General features: G+C 44.3%; 1 protein-coding gene across 4 annotated transcripts in view; it reads left to right on the forward strand.

Moving 5' to 3' along the window:
- Nucleotides 1-514: 514 nt before the first annotated feature.
- The window catches only part of PHRF1 (PHD and ring finger domains 1), a 33,674-nt gene continuing 17,299 nt past the window's right edge, over nt 515-16,889 (forward strand). The window contains exons 1-7 of one of the 4 annotated variants that reach the window (XM_075094454.1): nt 515-614; nt 6,239-6,353; nt 6,677-6,799; nt 8,381-8,613; nt 9,610-9,693; nt 10,656-10,777; nt 16,472-16,569. In XM_075094454.1, coding sequence (XP_074950555.1) covers nt 6,263-6,353; nt 6,677-6,799; nt 8,381-8,613; nt 9,610-9,693; nt 10,656-10,777; nt 16,472-16,569 — 751 coding nt within the window. In that variant the 5' untranslated portion in view covers nt 515-614; nt 6,239-6,262. The remainder of the gene's footprint in view (nt 615-6,238; nt 6,354-6,676; nt 6,800-8,380; nt 8,614-9,609; nt 9,694-10,655; nt 10,778-16,471; nt 16,570-16,889) is intronic. The other 3 variants (XM_075094453.1, XM_075094455.1, XM_075094458.1) reach the window with 3 other exon arrangements.

A 16,889-nucleotide genomic window follows, 5' to 3' on the forward strand; every position in this document is an offset into this window, starting at 1 on the left:
TCGTGCCTCAGCCCTTAATCTCCGGAATGAATCTCCCTGCTGACCCCGCTCTCCCGGGCAGAGCCTCCCCTTTGTTCCCAGCCGGCACAGAGCTGCCATGGCCGCAGTGGCAGAGGACAGCGTCCGCCCATGGCAGGAGAGCCCACCGTCCCTCCTCGGCGCAGCGCATCCCCTCTCAATTAACGCACAATCAAACATGTGGGATGTCGGGATCAGACACCCGTGCTTAAGGGGGGAAAAAACCCCAACCTGCCGCTATCTGCCTTGCCGTAAGGAGGGACTGAAAATGGACGCCTGTCTCCACGGGCAGCGCGGTGGTAAGGCCCCCGGCCGCCCCTGGGGCTCGGGGATCCCGACCAAGGGACGGCAGAGCCCCCCGGGGGCTTCGGGGGGCCGGCCCCGCCAGTCCCGCTCCTGCAGAGTCGCAGTCTGCTCCCCTCCGCGCCCCGCTATGGTACGGCCCGGCGCGCCCCGCCGCCAGTGGTTCGGCCCCGCCGTGGCCCGGAAGCGTTCCCGCTACACTTCCGCGGCGAGGGGGCTTCCGGCGGTAGAGCCCGTTAGGCCGGGCCCGTCCCGGTGATGTGAGCGCCGGGGTCTGCTCCTTTCGTGAGTGAGTGAGTGAGCGAGCGAGCGAGCGCGGGGCGGGACGGGACGGGACGTGGCCACGGGGGAGACTGGTGGGGGCGGGCCGGGCCGCCGGGGTTTCATGGAGCGGCTCCTCCGGCCTGCCAGCTCCGGAGGGAAACTGCCCCGCCGCGCTCCGCATCGTTTATGCCTAATTTTGTACTTAAACCCGTACTTATTTAGTGAATTATTCTTCGGGTGATCGCCAGCAGCTGCCTGGCGGCTGTCGGGAGATGCGGCCGAGCGGCGGCGGCGGCCGGGTGGCTGTCCCCGGCCCGGCCGCCTCCCGTAGCCGCTCCCCGGCCTCTCCCCACCGGGATTCTCCTGGAAACCCTCCCGCGGGGGACAGAGCAGTCGAGCAGGCTGTGACGGGCCCGCGCTGGGGAGCTACCCGCAGCGCTGAAGCCCGCGGCTGCCCCTGCTGCTGCAAAGGAGGTACGCTACATAAACCCAAGTGTTTCTGGCGGCCCCGCCCCGCCCCTTCCCCCTCTTAGTGGCTTACGCCTGAGTGCGTGTGAAGGAGTCACTAGCTGTTTCAGCCATCTGTAGGGAAGTCATGGGCCTCTCGGCGAGGTAGCGAGGAGGTTTTCACACAAGCATTGTTTTTAACGTACGGTAGCTTGTTGCAAAAGCCTGTTTAGGCTTAAAACCTTTGCCCTGAGGGACCTGTTCTTACTGACGGGTTCTTAAGCTGTGTAGCTGGTGCCATTCATTGGGCACCCCATTTCAATAACAGCGGGGCGGGTGCACTTTTTGTAGTTTTAGTTACTGGTTTTCCTGCTGGTTGTTGCACAGGTGTTTGCAGTGTTATTTCCTCTCTTGAAGGTCAGTAGGTCTTGGTACCTTTTGTTATGGCTATGCACCAAAAAAAAAAAACCAACCTACCATAGAAGTGTGGGAGGTTTTGGTGGTTTTGGCTTTTTTTTTTTCAGCCATGCCTGTAAACAGCAGGGAAAGCTGTAGTTAAAGGTGGGAACAGTGTGAAAGACTGATGCCAAAAGGGAACTCACCAGTAAGGGTGACTCTTTCTAAGCAGCCTGTTAAGAAAGAGGAGGATGTGCAGTGTTGAGAGTGTTTGATTCACAGCTGGAAATGGAGCCACTGGTATCAGGGAATTACAGAAAGCTTGGTGGCTGCTTCAAACACAGATGTACAAAATGCCCAGCTGCTCCTGTAGGTGAGATGCTCTGCATCAAAAATGCTTTGCAGAGCCTGTGCATTGCTTGCTTTGCATTGCAAACTCCCCAAAGAGTGCAGAGTCAGCTCCTGGGGAAGGTTTGGTGGACAGCTTTGGCCCACCAGTTAGGGCAGGGCCAGGCTGGGGGAAAGGTAAGTGCTTCCTTACCTACCTTGGGATTAATTTTCTTCAGGTTCTTAAGCACTTCCACCATTTAAATTGTTGCATGGGTGGTTCTGATAGCGGTATTGAAGAGTTCATTTTTTTGCAACTGAAACGGGAAAGCTGGATCTAAATGTAGATTTAGAGGGCTTTTTTTTTAAAGCTCCCTGTGTGTGCTAGATTGGCACTCTGTGGCTATAGGCTGTAGGAGTCTCTCATTAACCTGAGTGCTGTCACTGCCTAGTTCTTCTTACTTTTGCCTCTGGAACGTTGTGGTGGCAGATACCAGTCACACCATATCCAGATGTTTTCCAACAGGGTACAATCTTGATTTTTACAACTCTTATTTTCTTTCAGTGTAGCGTATGAAACTGAAAACAAAGCCAACTGCTTCCCAATGTGTGACCTCACTTCTCCAGAGGGAACTGAATTGTTTGGTCAATTTGGCAAGAAAAAAACAAAACAAACAAAAAAAACCCCCAACAAATAAAGCAGATGTGCCAACAAGAACTGGAAGCTCATGTGTTAGAATGTTTAGTAGTCTTAAATTTAATTACAAGTGCTCTTTGGAACACAACTTCTCAATAATTGCCCATTAAATTAGATCAGCATTCAAAACCACCCTGTGAGAAAATTCAGCTGACTTGTTTTCTTTGCCTGTGTATAATCCCAAACATTACCCAAACAGATTAAAACAAATGCCTTGTCAAGTAGATCTTCTGTTTCTACTAGCTAGGAACTGCTGTAAGAAGTTGGTGATGAAGGAAGCCAGCTGGTGCTGGAAGGGAAGGTGTGTGTGACTGGAAGGGTCACTCGCTGTTGTGGGTGGCTCTGTTGGCTTCTTGTGAGAATGAGATGGAGCTTGAGCATGTTTTGCAGGCCTAAACTTGCCTTCTAGCTGGAGCGTACTCAAAGTACGTTAAAATACTGATTTGTGGTAATGCGTAAGGATCTTGGGTTAAAAAATGAGAAGTTTATTGAAGTCCTTGCTTGATAAACACTTGTTCTGGAGGAACCAATCTTCTGTTCCTAAAGCCAACAGCAAACCCTGTTGCTAATATGGCTTGAAGAAAGTATTTGTAATTGCCATTTGATTGTACAATTAAAATTACTTAAGGCAGCTCAGTGTAAAAATGTAATCTGTCTTAATAGCAAAGCCTGGGCTTACAATTTATACGACAGCAGAGCCTGTGCTCTGGTAGGCACACAGCGCTCAGTGCAAACCCGACTTGGCCTTAGTGAGGTTGTGCCTCTGTGAAGGGAACCTTGGGTTGGGGAGAAGCGCTGGTGCATTTAAAGTGATCAAACGCTTGCCATGCAGGCATCAGTTTTGCGGTTTAATGTTTTATTAAAATAAAGGCTCTTCTAAATGAGAGTGAGGCTCTTCTAAATGAGAATTTGGAAATGGGGGAGTTAAGGATGTTAAGGGGGAGTACAGTGTTTGCTTTTAGCAGACCTCGTGTACAACCTGTAATTCAAATACTGGATGTGCTGTGTGCAGGCTGCAAATGTGTGAATGGCGCACCTGCCCAGGGAATTGAAACAGGTTTTTCCGTAAGCGGTGATGCTTTGCGTTAGGGGTATTGAGCCCAAAGACAAGGGACCTCTGGCCAGGTTACCTTGCATCTGCATTCATGAGCTGCCTGCCGGGCCGCATCCTAAATTACTCTGAATAGAGTCTTCAAAGTGGGATGCAGAAGAGAGGATCGGCAGGATCCAGAGGATTCAGCAGCCTCTGCTGCCGAAGGGCTGCGCACAGGGTACCCAAGTGAGCAAGCAGCAGGGGGTTGGGTACATCGGTGAGGGCAGGGCCTTGGCATCCCCATGACTGAAAGCAGCTGTAGGTGCTTCAGCTGAACAGCTTTCAGGGATAACTGGTTGCTTTTTAGCGGTCTGGGCTTTTATGTTACAGAAGCGTGTAGTTACGGTTTGCCTCAGAGGAATGGCTACAATCTCCTCCTTAAACATTATTATTATGTAAACCAAGAAGTTTGGTTATCTGCTTTGTATCTGCTGGTTCCAGCTCCGGGGGGTGTTTAGAAAAATTCTGACGTGGTTAAGTATAGGAGCGAAAGCTGGTCTTTCATACCAGCTGGTGGGTGAGCTCTCTGAAGTGTGTCATTAATGTGTTTGTGTTCCACAGCGGTAAATTTTTTGACATGTCTCCCGTAACAAAAAAACCCTCGGAAACGTTGGTTATTGTTCTTAAAATGTAGAACAAGCTCTCGTATTAGTTGTATAGTCAACTCTGGTTTCCTTCTTATTTTTTCTTAAGAGCACCTGCCCTGTTTGGAAAAGGTTGTTCGTAAAGTAAGATTCGTGATGTGCTTAGAATCTCAAATTCAATTCATCTCACTTGGCTTCTCCTTGCCTATTCCCAGCTCTCCAGAAAACACTTTCTTTTTTTTTACTGACCAGATTTGAAGACTTGGTTGTTTGCTGCGATACCAGATTTTCCTTAACTGCAAGTTTTGCCTCAGAGCAAAGTACAAGCTTGCATTTGCAGCATAAATATGTCAGTTTAGATTGTCAAGCCACAAGTGCTGATTTGTTTGCCTCGGTGCTGTTGTTTTATTCCACAGCAGAGAAGAAATGTATGCTGTTTGGAAATGTAGTTAAGTATATGTTGGTCAGGACTGTGGTTTGTGGGAATCACTTTAAAAAATAAAAAGCTCCTTTCTTCACTGTGCTTATTGCTTTACTTTAAGGAGAACTAGGGAGCAGAGGAATGAAGGTCAGTGTGGTAGCAAAGCAGAGGCTTATCCACAGTTTTACCCCCATGGTGGCTTCGGTTGGCCTCCGTCCTCCTCAGGGGCTCAAGAGTGCTGTAGCTGGCTGGATGTGGCAGCGATGGGTCAGCAGGAGGATGTTATATAATTGAGTGTCAGTTTGAATAATTCGTACATACACACTGCTGAAACTTGAAAAATTCCTAGTGTTTCGTCCTTTTTTTTTTTTCAGTTACATCATGGAGTGACTGGCTTTTGATGAGTCCACATGTTTGCAGATAACATGAATTGTTTTTAAACACCCTTCTGTTAACAGACATGAATTTAGCGAAAAGGTTTAAACATCTATTTAGGCAAGATTCCTACTGAAGTTAGGAGAAAACGTCACCAAGAACGTTGTGGTGTTGAAGCTTGATCTTTTTTCTTTTTAGCTTCCCCACCTCACCCTCCTGCTGAGCACTGAAAATTCCATTTGCAGTTTAGTCTGGTTTAGCGAAGCCTACATTTTAAAGGCTCTTAAGTGCAGAGCTGTGCTACGTGGCTCAAAAAGGGAGTGTTCAAGTAAAGATACACATCAAGTACTTGAATAAAACATTATGTTTTGTTCCAAAAATTCTCTTAATATGGAAGATATGTAACGTGGAGCAGGGAGAGTGGGAGAAGAGCACCTGATTGAAACTTTTTTGCCACACTTGTAGAAGAATCCAAATTTTTTTCATATTGAGATATGATATCCAGCTTTATAAGTGTCAATTATACTTTTCCATTACTTATAGAAGCTTGGAGGGATCTGTCTTTCTTAATGGTTTATAGCCTTATATATTAAAACCTCGGGTTTGATTGCCACTATGAATTTGGGTCATGAGGCATCTCCCAGTATCTGTCAGTTTTATTGCCATTCTGTGCTAATGCACAGCAGTTAATGTGATGCATTAATATGCACCAAATCTCCTCCTTTCTGTGGAATAATGGTTGTGACGTCTGAGACTTCTCTATTTAGTGACAAAGCTGTGAAAAGGCCTCTTTTTAAAAAGATCTAAAATGTGTAATCTTTCTTCTTGTTCCTTTTCAATTGAGCAAGAGAGAGTATTTTGATTTAAAATCCATGTTGTCATCCTGTTAGGCCTTGTTCAAAGGGCCTCTGGTCCCTTTCAGCTTTGCATTTTATTGCTGGTCTACAGGGTGGTTTTCATATTTGTGGGTTTTCTATTGCTATTTTCAGGGGGGAGTTCTAGTTATACCTTTTTCTGTCATCCAGGAGCCTGAGATAAAGCTGAATCTTTCACCTAAACTGAGTTTCACAAGCAGCTGGTTTCATCTAGCTCAGCAGGGATGTGAAACTTCACGTAACGATAACTGCTTTCCTGCAGCCACCTCTGGGTTGAAGCTGGGAAAACCAATCAATGGTGTGAGAAGCCTTTGCTGCAGAGTAATGTTCCTTCTACCCTTCACATCTCCACCAATGCGTCGGATGCTCTTTGCTGGGCTAACAGCTGCTCTGCTTGCATAGAGGTACACTGCCTCACTGAAGTCTGCCTTCTTGCAGGGAGCAGATTCCCAATGTCCTGCCATGGATGATGACAGCCAGGATGAACTGATAAACAAGAATGCTGCACTAGGCAAGGCTAAAAGACAGAGTCTCGCCCTCCTCAGTGAAACAGGTAAATGCAGCCTCTCTGCATGTGCACAGCTATAGTTCTAGGTTGGAGAACCCATTGGTTTAACCTCAAAAGAGAAGCAGGGATATATTTGTGACCCTTTATTTCTTTTTCCCTGATAATTTTGTTTCCTAAACTCTGTATCTTAAACTGCTGTCAGGCTTTCCTTGAGTTCTGAGGATCAAGCAGCGTTGATACCACTGAGGAAATCTGGGTTTCACTTTGTGTATGTAATATCCTGAGCAGGAGCTCTAGTGTGTCCTTCACTGTTCTGCCTGCCTGTCTGTATCAGGTACGTATTTCCTCTCTTCTCTTTTCTTTTTAAGAAAGCAATGGTGGAAATAGCTGTGATTCAGAAGATGATACCGGAAGTGAGGAGGAAGATGACGACACTGAGGGAGAGGGGGGTGAGGAGGACAAGGAGGAAAGTGAAGATGAAGAATTAGAAGGTAGGTCTGTTAATGTGCACTAACAGGCATATTTTTAATAATTGGAGGACAAGTGGGATGAAAGCTTTTAATCCAGAAATTAGCCATGAAATGTAAATTCACAGATGCTGCCATGTCAGGTCAATGCCCAAATCCTACAGTAATAAACAAACAAGTAATTTTCCCCAATTTCTAAGTTTTTAAAGCATTTGTATGTTTGAAGACTATCTGCTAGCCAAGGTGTTGTAGTTATAGTCAGTAGGAGAGAACTCTGCCCCAGCATGAGTAGAAAAGAAGTCAAAATTGCAGCAATGGCTGATGCTATTTTTTCGCTTAGGAAAAGCATGTTTGTTTGCTTTGGCATGGGACTCTAAAGTGAATGTTGTGATGGGGAGTTTTGGAAATAAATTACTACTGCTGTTAAGCCTAGGGAGGAGGGCAGAAGACTTGACTAATTCTTCTTTGAAAAAGGAGAGTAGATGTTACTTGGATTTGTTAATTTTACTGAAAAAGTACCCTGTAGCTGCATGTAATTTTAAAACTGCTACATTCCAATTATTAATTGGATAGACAAAAATAGTGTTTTATCATATCTTAAAGCTTGTTGGGAAGGCAAGAACACAGTTTTCCAAGTTACTATTTAGACTGATTTGAACACAGACTAAAAAAGTTGACACCAGGTGCCAAATAGCTTTATTAATCCAGCATTTAGAGTATTCTCTGCTACATCCAGACAGGAGAAGTCAATAAAAAAAGACAAGGGCCCCATTTTCATTATTTAAAAAAAACAACCCCAAAACAACAACAGCTGTCTTCCCTCCACAACCCCTGCCCACCCCCCCCCAGCCCCCCTAAAAAAACCCACACACCAACCAAACAAAAAAACAAAACAAAACACTGAATCAAAGTAAGTGAGAGGTTTTTTTGGTAACTTTTCACTGCTGCTTGAAAATGCCGACTTAATTCACAGGTCTTAAGGAAAAAACTAACACATGTGTCTGTATTTTGTACTAAAAATAAAAACACCTTTCAACAATGTGTGCTGAGTGTTTATAATCAATTTTTCTCAAAACTAAGCTTCTTTAAGCAGTCTCCAGCTAGGCACCTGGATCCCTTAACTCTCAAAATCATGGTTTACAAGTGAAATCTTTAATCTGTTTTGCAGGTGAGTATATTGCTGCTGCTTGTCCTCTGGAGTGTCTATTTTAAAAAAAAAAGTTAGATACATGATAACTTTATTATAACTTTATTTTCTAACTTCAGTGTTCAGTGGTAGTCTGACATATCGTATTTTCTTGTTGTTTTGATAATATGTTGTTTTTCTGCTGTCTGTCCTTTTAATCTCTGGCAAGACTAGTCACATTATCAGGCTTTATTTTTCACCAGAGTAATCCATTGCTTTTTAGTGAAGGGATTTAGGAGAAAAGAAAACAGCAAAAATGACTGCCTCAGACTGGGGAGACAGTGCTTTGCCATTGCAGCCCCATAAAATAAGCTTACCTGGAATTTTCTGTGGACTGGTACCCCATCTGCCCACCCCCTCTGCCCTTGCTGCTGAAGTCCTGCAGCACACAAGAGTTGTTTTTCATCTCACTTTTTAAGATTGCGAAGACGACGATGACGAAGAGGAAGAGGAGGAAGAAACTGAGGCTGCTGTCGGGGGAATGACTGATTCTCTGAAATTAGAGCCACACATAAATGAAGCGAGCATTTCCTCTGATGAGGACAGCGAAAACTGCCCCATTTGCCTCAACACATTTAGGGATCAGGCTGTTGGGACTCCCGAGAACTGTTCCCATTACTTCTGCTTGGACTGCATTGTGGAGTGGTCTAAGGTGAGCTGTTTTGTCCCTGATGTCCTGTGGCCTGGTGTGCTCTGCATTCTCCCCTCCGATCCTGCTGTTCTGCTGTAATGGGAACAAAACACTGTAATATTTGTATTTTCTTTCTTAAGCTTTTTTACACAGACTTGGGTTACTGCTCTGTTTGGCAGGATTTGTGTTTGTGAAGTGTGGATCTGTCTTTCTTGTATCGTCCTGATCTGTTGTGTTCTCCGAAAGCTGTAATGTCATAAGCAAATGTGTTTCTAGGCATCTAAAACTTTTTTCAAGACAAGACACCAGTAATACTATTCTTCTTTCTGTGTGTGTATGTATTTCTCTGTATATCTTTATCTCTTGTTGAATTGTGTTGTGGCCATTGGATGGGGATCTGTTGCAACAGTGAACTTTTAAACATAGGAAAGATATAAAAGAATACTGACTAAATCGTCAGTTTGCTCTGAATTCAGTTTTCAGTCAGAGTTCTTTGCCACCTAACTGTGTAGTTCCCATAATCATAACCCAGGATGAGAATTACAACAAAATGGACTGTGCATGCAGCAGCACCAGTGGTAATTAAATAAAAAATAAAAACACTTTTACTGAATATATTTGTAAGCCATTTCCAGTTGCTTATTTGTCCAAAAGAATGAAAATGCCCTAAAACATGAGCAGTATTTCAAGGCAATGCTTGGAAGAATTTTGTTACTTTGGCAATTGAATAATAATTAAAGGACTTAAGGACTTCAGTATGATAAACGCTTTTCTAAAAATGCATGTTTTCTCTGATACAGTAGGTTGGTTGTGAACCAGATAAGTCAGATTTCAGTACTTAAAATGTCAAGACCAATAGCTGTTGAAATGATCACTACATTAATTTAATGCTTATTGCATGAATAATTGAAGAATTCCTTTATAAAAATCGAATCAAGATATGTGCTTATTAACTATATGGGGAACTCTTTTTTTTCTTTTTTTTTTTCTTTTCTCCCCCTTCCTTCTTCCTTCTAGAATGCAAACTCCTGTCCAGTGGATCGAATCCTCTTTAAGTACATTAGCATTCGGGCACATTTTGGTGGTAAAATCTTAAAAAAGGTAAGCTTTCTACTGTAGCAAGCAACAAGGCCAATTGCCACAAAATAGCTATTCAAACGTTTACACTTCCAGCATGTTTATCTGATATTGGATATCTGGATTAATTATTTCTTTCTTATTTTGAGATTGCCTTTTAAGGAACTGTTGCAATTTTTCTTCCTTCTTACCCATGTTTCTTGCAGTATTGTATGTGAATTGAAGCATGGCATTGTTTCTGATGGCAAAAGGGTGTTTTTCAGAACTGTGTCTTTTGCCTAATGGCCATTTGACTCTCAGCTGTTCTGCATTGATAAGCCTGTCCGGATGGGGAAAATGCCCTGCATACTGCAAGTGCTGTTATAGTATGAATAATCTAGGTTACACGTGATCTCTTCCTTATGTCTTGCTACCAGCTATACTGCGTAGCAGTTGCATCGGTAAGGGGAGAGAGCCATGGGGCAATAGTAGAGCTCTTAAAGGCACAGGACAAGTGTGCTCATGGTCTCACAAAAGAATACTGAAGAGCTGTCATTGCTCTTTATTAATATCAGAAACATGTTGGTTTTCAGGGGACATTTAGGAGTTTGCTCTGTTTTCATAAACTGATGGTTTATTATTAAGTGGTTGCATTTTAACAGAAGTGCGAATTAACATTTAAATCATATGTTTAGGGGGAAAAAGCTAAGCTTGCTCTCTTCTGCCTTGTTTTTCATAGTGCTTTGTTTGACTACTTTTGAGAATTTTGATTTCTGTTCTTAAAATGCAGTTTTCTATAGTTGGTTTCTGACAGTAGACGAGTTCATTAGATGTTTAAGCATTTGATCATGTCTTAGATGTGTTAAATGAGCTAAATGAAGGTTCTGGTATGTAACAACCATTTTGATTCATTCACTTTTAGATTTTGCTGCAGGTACCATTAATGTGACAATGAATTTTAAAAAGTGCCATGTTCTCTATAAAATCTGAACCCCTCTTTTATTTAGATTCCTGTTGAGAACGCAAAAACTCAGGGTAATGATGGAGAGGATGATCCAACCTTCTGTGAAGTGTGTGGCAGAAGTGACCGCGAGGATCGCCTGCTGCTGTGTGATGGCTGTGATGCAGGGTAAGAAAGGTTGAAATGAATGTCACACCTGCATGATTGCAGATAGGACTGCAGGGCTGGCCCGTGTTTGGTCCACAGGCACTATCTGGTCTGTAGGCTGCTCCTTGCTGCTCTCTTCAGGCTCGTCATGTGGCCAGACTTGTATCCTTGTGCTTTAGTGCAGACATGCCCATGATGTGATGGATCCTTTTCTGGTCATGTAGCAGCATATGTGTGGAGAGTCCTGCACACATCAGTGCTGCAGACCACTGAAACAGGTCTTCAAGTAATGAAGCTGTTTGTGCTCATCCATGCAACATCTGGGTGCATGGAGGGTAAAAAACCATATATCCTTTATGCCTCCTTGAGAGGGTGAATGACTTGTCCCAGCTGACTGGGTACTAGTGCTGTGTGGGAGAAGTGCAGATTCACAGTTTTGTGAGATGTTGAAGTCTTTTCTGTATAGCCACGGCTATTAAACAATTCCCTTATTATTGCTTCCTTCTGTCTCTGCCTAGCTTATTTTTTTCCCCTCCTTGATTAATAAAAAAAGTGTTTTAGTAGAGGCATCAAGATACTTGAACACAACTTTGGGCCTACAGTCTTCTGTTAGAATTTAAAGCTCTAACACTGTTTAATCGGTCTTGCAGCATTGTCAGTTTGATGTCAGAAATTACCTGTTGAACAGGGAGAGGTACTTGCTTGCAATGAATATGTAAAATAATCTTTCAAAAATTACTTCTAGCAGGCTAACTAGACATCTGGTAAGTCTGTTTTCGTCTCTGTGTTCGGTAGTGTCTATATACACTGATTCACATTCTGGAGAAGGGACAAAATCAGGAATGCTAAATATTGTTAAGCATGTCATCAGAAGACTGAGTTTAAAATACTTAACCAGAACCGGTGTTTAATAGGTTTTATCTGAAGTCATGTCTTTCAGTTCTTTCTGAATTTTCATAAGCCTTATGCAGGACACTGCTTCAGGTTTTCCTTTGTGGTCTCTCAAGAGTTCCTCTGATTTCTGGCCCCATGCTCCCTTCCCTCCCCCCGCCTTGGCAGATAGTTTTTTATTTTTATCTTATTTTCCTAAAATAAGTTCTTTATAAATGCTTGATTTCTAGAGTTAGCACTTCAGAAAGCACTTCCTGAAGAAAGATCTTGCAGTCTTTACCAGCTCTTCACGGCTGAGATGAACTGTAGAAAAATGTACAATAGTTTGCTTCGAATCCTAGTTTTATTCCTCTACATTCTTGATCTGACCTGACACTAGAACGAAAATTTCATCAGTTATTTTTGCCAACAATTCTAAAGCCAGTGGAGTCATCCTGTCTTTCTGTTGCTTTTAGCCAGACAATGTTTAAATTGTGTGGTATAATGCTATTATGTTATTAATTTAAGTTATGGTTTAAGTAATCAAATCCTTTTCGACTGAAACCATTTTCAGGTAAGATTTGTTGGAATGTGACAACCTAACTTTCTGAACTGTTTAACAATAGCCTGCTCTTGCATCTTGAAGACTTCCTCCTTGAAGAATGTTCAACCTTTCTGGACTCCTTTGCCCTTCAGGACTGCCTCCCAAGGGACTCTCCCAAACAGTGCCCTGAACAGGCTGAAGTCTGCCCTCTGGAAGTCCAAGGTGGCAGTTCTGCTAAACCCCCCCCCCCACACTTCTCCGATAATCGAAAACTCTGTCATTCTGTGATCGCTGTGCCCAAGATGGCTTCCAGCCATCACATCACCCACAAGTCCTTCTCTGTTCACAAACAACAGGTCCAGCGGGGCACCTTCCCTAGCTGGCTCACTCACCAGCTGTGTCAGGAAGTTATCTTCTGCACACTCCAGGAACCTCCTAGACTCTTTCCCTCTCTGCTCTATTGTATTTCCAGCAGACATCTAGTACATTGAAGTCCCCTGTGAGGACAAGGGCTAGCAATCGTGAGGCTTCTCCCAGCTGCTTATAGAATGCTTCATCTGCTTCTTGGGTGGTCTGTAACAGACTCCCACCATATCTGCCTTGCTGGCCTTCTCCCTGGTTCTTACCCATAAACACTCAACCCTATCATCACCATCATTAAGCTCTATAGAGTGCAAACACCCCCTAACATACAGAGCTACCCTGCCACCTCTCCTGCCTTGTCTGTCCCTTCTGAAGAGTTTGTAGTCATCCATTGCAGCACTCCAGTTGTGTGAGTCATCCCAGCACGCTTCTGTAACTGCCATTACATCACAGTTTTCCAGCTGCACAATGGCTTCCAGCTCCTCCTGTTTATTGCCCATGCTGTGTGCATTGGTGTAGATACACGTCAGTTGGGCTATTGATCCTGCCACCTTTTCGTGGGGAGAAGCCCTAACTCCTATGTGACCATTCTCAGGCACTTCTGTGGTTTCTAACACATCAATAACATGTGTTTTCTGCCATGTGGATCTCCATCCCCTACTTCCACTGAGATGGTAGACTGAAGGACCTTGCTAGCACACTGTCTTTCAAACATTGGTGTGCCCCCCACCCCAGGCTTATCTCTAGCAAGACTGGTTTCATTCCTTCCCCCTTCAAATCTAGGTTAAAGCTCTTGCAATGAGCCCTGCTAACACCTGTGCAAAATGCCTTATCCCCTTTGAGACAGGTGTTACCCCATCTGCTGCCAGCAGGCCTGGTGTTGTGTACACCAACCCATGATCGAAAAACCCGAAATCCTGCTGGTGACACCAGGCTCAGAGGCAGGTATTGATCTCCTGGCTCTTCCTGTTTCTTCCCTCATCATTTCCTGCAACTGGATGGATAGAGGAGGATACTACTTGTGCTCCTGATCCCTTAACTAGTCATCCCAAAGCCCTGAAGTCTCTCTTGATTGCGCTTGGACTATCTGTTGCAACTTCATTGCTGCCTACATGAAAAATCAGTAATGGATAGTAATCAGAGGCCCATACCAGGGTAGGAAGCTTTCTCTTCACATCTTAAACCTGGGCCCCAGGGAGGCAGCAGACTTCCCTAAGAAGTGGGTCCAGTCTGCATATTAGGCCCTCTGTTCCCATCAAAAGGGAGCCTCCTATGACAATGACCCAGTTTTGATGCAGGGGATAGGCCAGCTTAACCTTGGCAACACCTCCAAGCTGGATGAACCATCATCCTCGTTACTGTTCGGTTCTACTTACAGAGCCTCGTATCTATTAGGCAAGGGCACCTGGGAAGGTGAGGTAGTCACAGAGGAGACACACCTGCTGTGCCAGGCAGCAGGTAAATGAACCTGAGAAGATGAGTGTGAGTAAAATCAATGGCCAGGCACAGAGATATATTATCAGGCAGTGAATTTTGGCATGGGAAAGTGAAACACACTGTTTCACTCTTTTATTTCCTTTACCTTTTTCAGAGTTAAACACTATAGTACATCAGAAATAACAGTAGCATTTCCCCTTTTAGAAAAAGAACAAAGTTGGTCATGAAAATGTTGCTAATCTGAAGCTTAAACTCGTACTTGAAGGCTGTGGTCTCCCTGTGTTCCTTGCCTAGGGAACTTGGTCTAAGCACTTGGTTTTCATGGGAGGCATCTCATTTACTTGGGAAACCTGCTTTAATTCTTTTTAGCAGTGTAACTTGAACATGAGTTGCTTCAAAAGTTCTGTGCTACTAACACATGTCACTTTAGCTGGGTTTTAATTGCTGAAGATGGAATTGAACAAATAACAGAAGCCAGGTTGGGTAATGTTGAAAGAATTTCCTGGGTAGCTTCTCTGTAAGTGGTTGGTGAGACTGATCAGTCTAGTTGCTCAGCCTGTTGGGTAGAGAACATTTCAAAAGCCCTACCTAAGGGAGCATCATGCTCTCCTCTTTCCCTTTGAGGTTTGATAAGGACTAGCATGGTTCTCAGGTGTTTGGCGTCAGTGTGGTTAGTCTCCAGTCCTGCAAGTAGCTCTATGAAGCCAGTGACTGACCAATGCTCTGCAACCTAGCTTTTGCAGTTACACAGAAATCCTGTTACCAGTTATCTTAATTATATCCGGTATATGTGGGATGCATTGTGCTTATTCAACGTAACAAGGCATTGCAGTTGACCCGTGACTAGTCATGCAAAATAAAATGCTCGTAAGCGCCAATAAAGTTAATACTATGTTGGTTTGCAGGAAACCGATGTAGTTTCCTGATTGCCTGTCTCCCCAGCACCTCAATACTTCTCTCTTTTCTCTTTACCACCATCTGTTTTGGTTCTGCACATTTCTTGCAGCTTGGGTTCAAATGACAAGCAATACATCACACAGCAAGGGAAGAACTCTCACTTGTCTGAGCTCTTTTGAGCCTAATGTGATCAGAATACCATCTAGTGACTACATCAGTGGACAAGGGAAGAGCCATGGATGTCATCTATCTGGGCTTCTGTAAGGCCTTTGACTTAATCCCCCCACAATGTCCTTCTCTCTAAACTGGAGAGATAAGGATTTGATGGGTGGACTGTTTGGTGCATAAGGAACTGGCTGGATGGTTGCATCCAGAGAGTAGCGGTCAATGGCTTGATGTCCAGATGGAGACCAGTGACAAGTGGTGTCCCTTAAGGGTCCATACTGGGACCGGTGCTGTTTAATGTCTTCATCAATGACGTAGACAGTGGGATCGAGTGTACCCTCAGCACATTTGCGGATGACACCAAGCTGAGTGGTGCAGTTGACACACCAGAAGGATGGGATGTCATCCAGAGAGACCTGGACAAGATGGAGAGGTGGGTCTGTGAGAACCCCATGAGGTTCAACAAGTCCAAGTGCAAAGTCCTGCACCTGGGTCAGGGCAACCCCCAATATCAGTACAGGCTGGGTGATGAAGGGATTGAGAGCAGCCCTGCAGAGAAGGACTTGGGGGTACTGGTGGATGAAAAGATGGACATGAACCTGCAATGTGCGCTCGCAGCCCAGAAAGCCACCCATATGCTGGGCTGCATCAGAAGCATGGCCAGCAATTTGAGGGAGGCGATTCTGCCCCTCTACTCTGCTCTGGTGAGGCCCCACCTGGAGTGCTGTGTCCAGCTCTGGGGTCCTCAGCACGAGAAGGATATGGAAATGTTTGAGTGGGTCCAGAGGAGGGCCACAGAAATGATCTGAGGGCTGGAACAGCTCTCTTTTGAGGATAGGCTGAGAGGGTTGGGGTTGTTCAGCCTAGAGAAGAGAAGGCTGCAGGGAGACCTTATTGCGGCCTTCCAGTACTTAAAGGGGGACTATAGGAAAGATGTGGGCAACCTCTTTAGCAAGGCCTGTTGTGACAGGACAGAGGGTAATGGTTTTAAACTAAAGGAGGATAGATTTAGACTGGATATAAGGAAAAAATTTTTTACTTTGAGGGTGCTGAAACACTGGAACAGGTTGCCCAGAGAGGTGGTAGATGCCCCATCCCTGGAAACATTCACGGTCAGGTTGGACAGGGTTCTGAGCAGCCTGCCTTAGTTGAAGACGTCCCTGCTCAGTGCAGGGGGGTTGGACCTCTAAAGGTCCCTTCCACCCCAAACCATTCTATGGTTTTATGATTGTATGATTCTATAATTTAAGACAGTTATATAACTATCAGGTAGCATCGTTTCTCTGGAGATTGAAACTATGGCCTATGCATCTGCTTCTACCAAGCTTAAGAAAGTGTGTCCACATTATGTAGTGTGTGGATAGAGGTAAAAGGCTCTCCTTGGTAAGGAGCACATTGTTTGATTTTTATTTTACTTTTTTTTTAAATCTTTTCTCAAGGTATCACATGGAATGCCTTAATCCACCTCTGAGTGAAGTCCCTGTAGATGAATGGTTCTGTCCAGCCTGTGCCCCCATAAGTGTCAGTGCTGCTGCAGGTAAGGGTTTCATGATATCCAGTCAAAATAAATATTTTTCTCCGGACTTAGATAATGTGAAGCATTTGCTGTTTTGAAGAGATGTTTGATCTGCTTTAAATAATTGTTTTGATAGGCATTCTCACTTGAACCTAAAGAATTGACTTGAACTCTTGACTGATGAGAGGATCTTGCTTATTAAGATTTTCATCTGAGGTTACAACTTGTGGAGCTGCTTCTTACAAGCATTCTTTAGCATTCTTTAACCCTCCGGAGGCAATCCCAGCACCTTAGTGCCACTGCATTGCATTATGTTTGAAAGAATTTGTCAGTATCCTGAC

The sequence above is a fragment of the Phalacrocorax aristotelis genome, chromosome 5 (assembly GCF_949628215.1).
Source record: "Phalacrocorax aristotelis chromosome 5, bGulAri2.1, whole genome shotgun sequence".
NCBI classification, from domain to species: domain Eukaryota; kingdom Metazoa; phylum Chordata; class Aves; order Suliformes; family Phalacrocoracidae; genus Phalacrocorax; species Phalacrocorax aristotelis.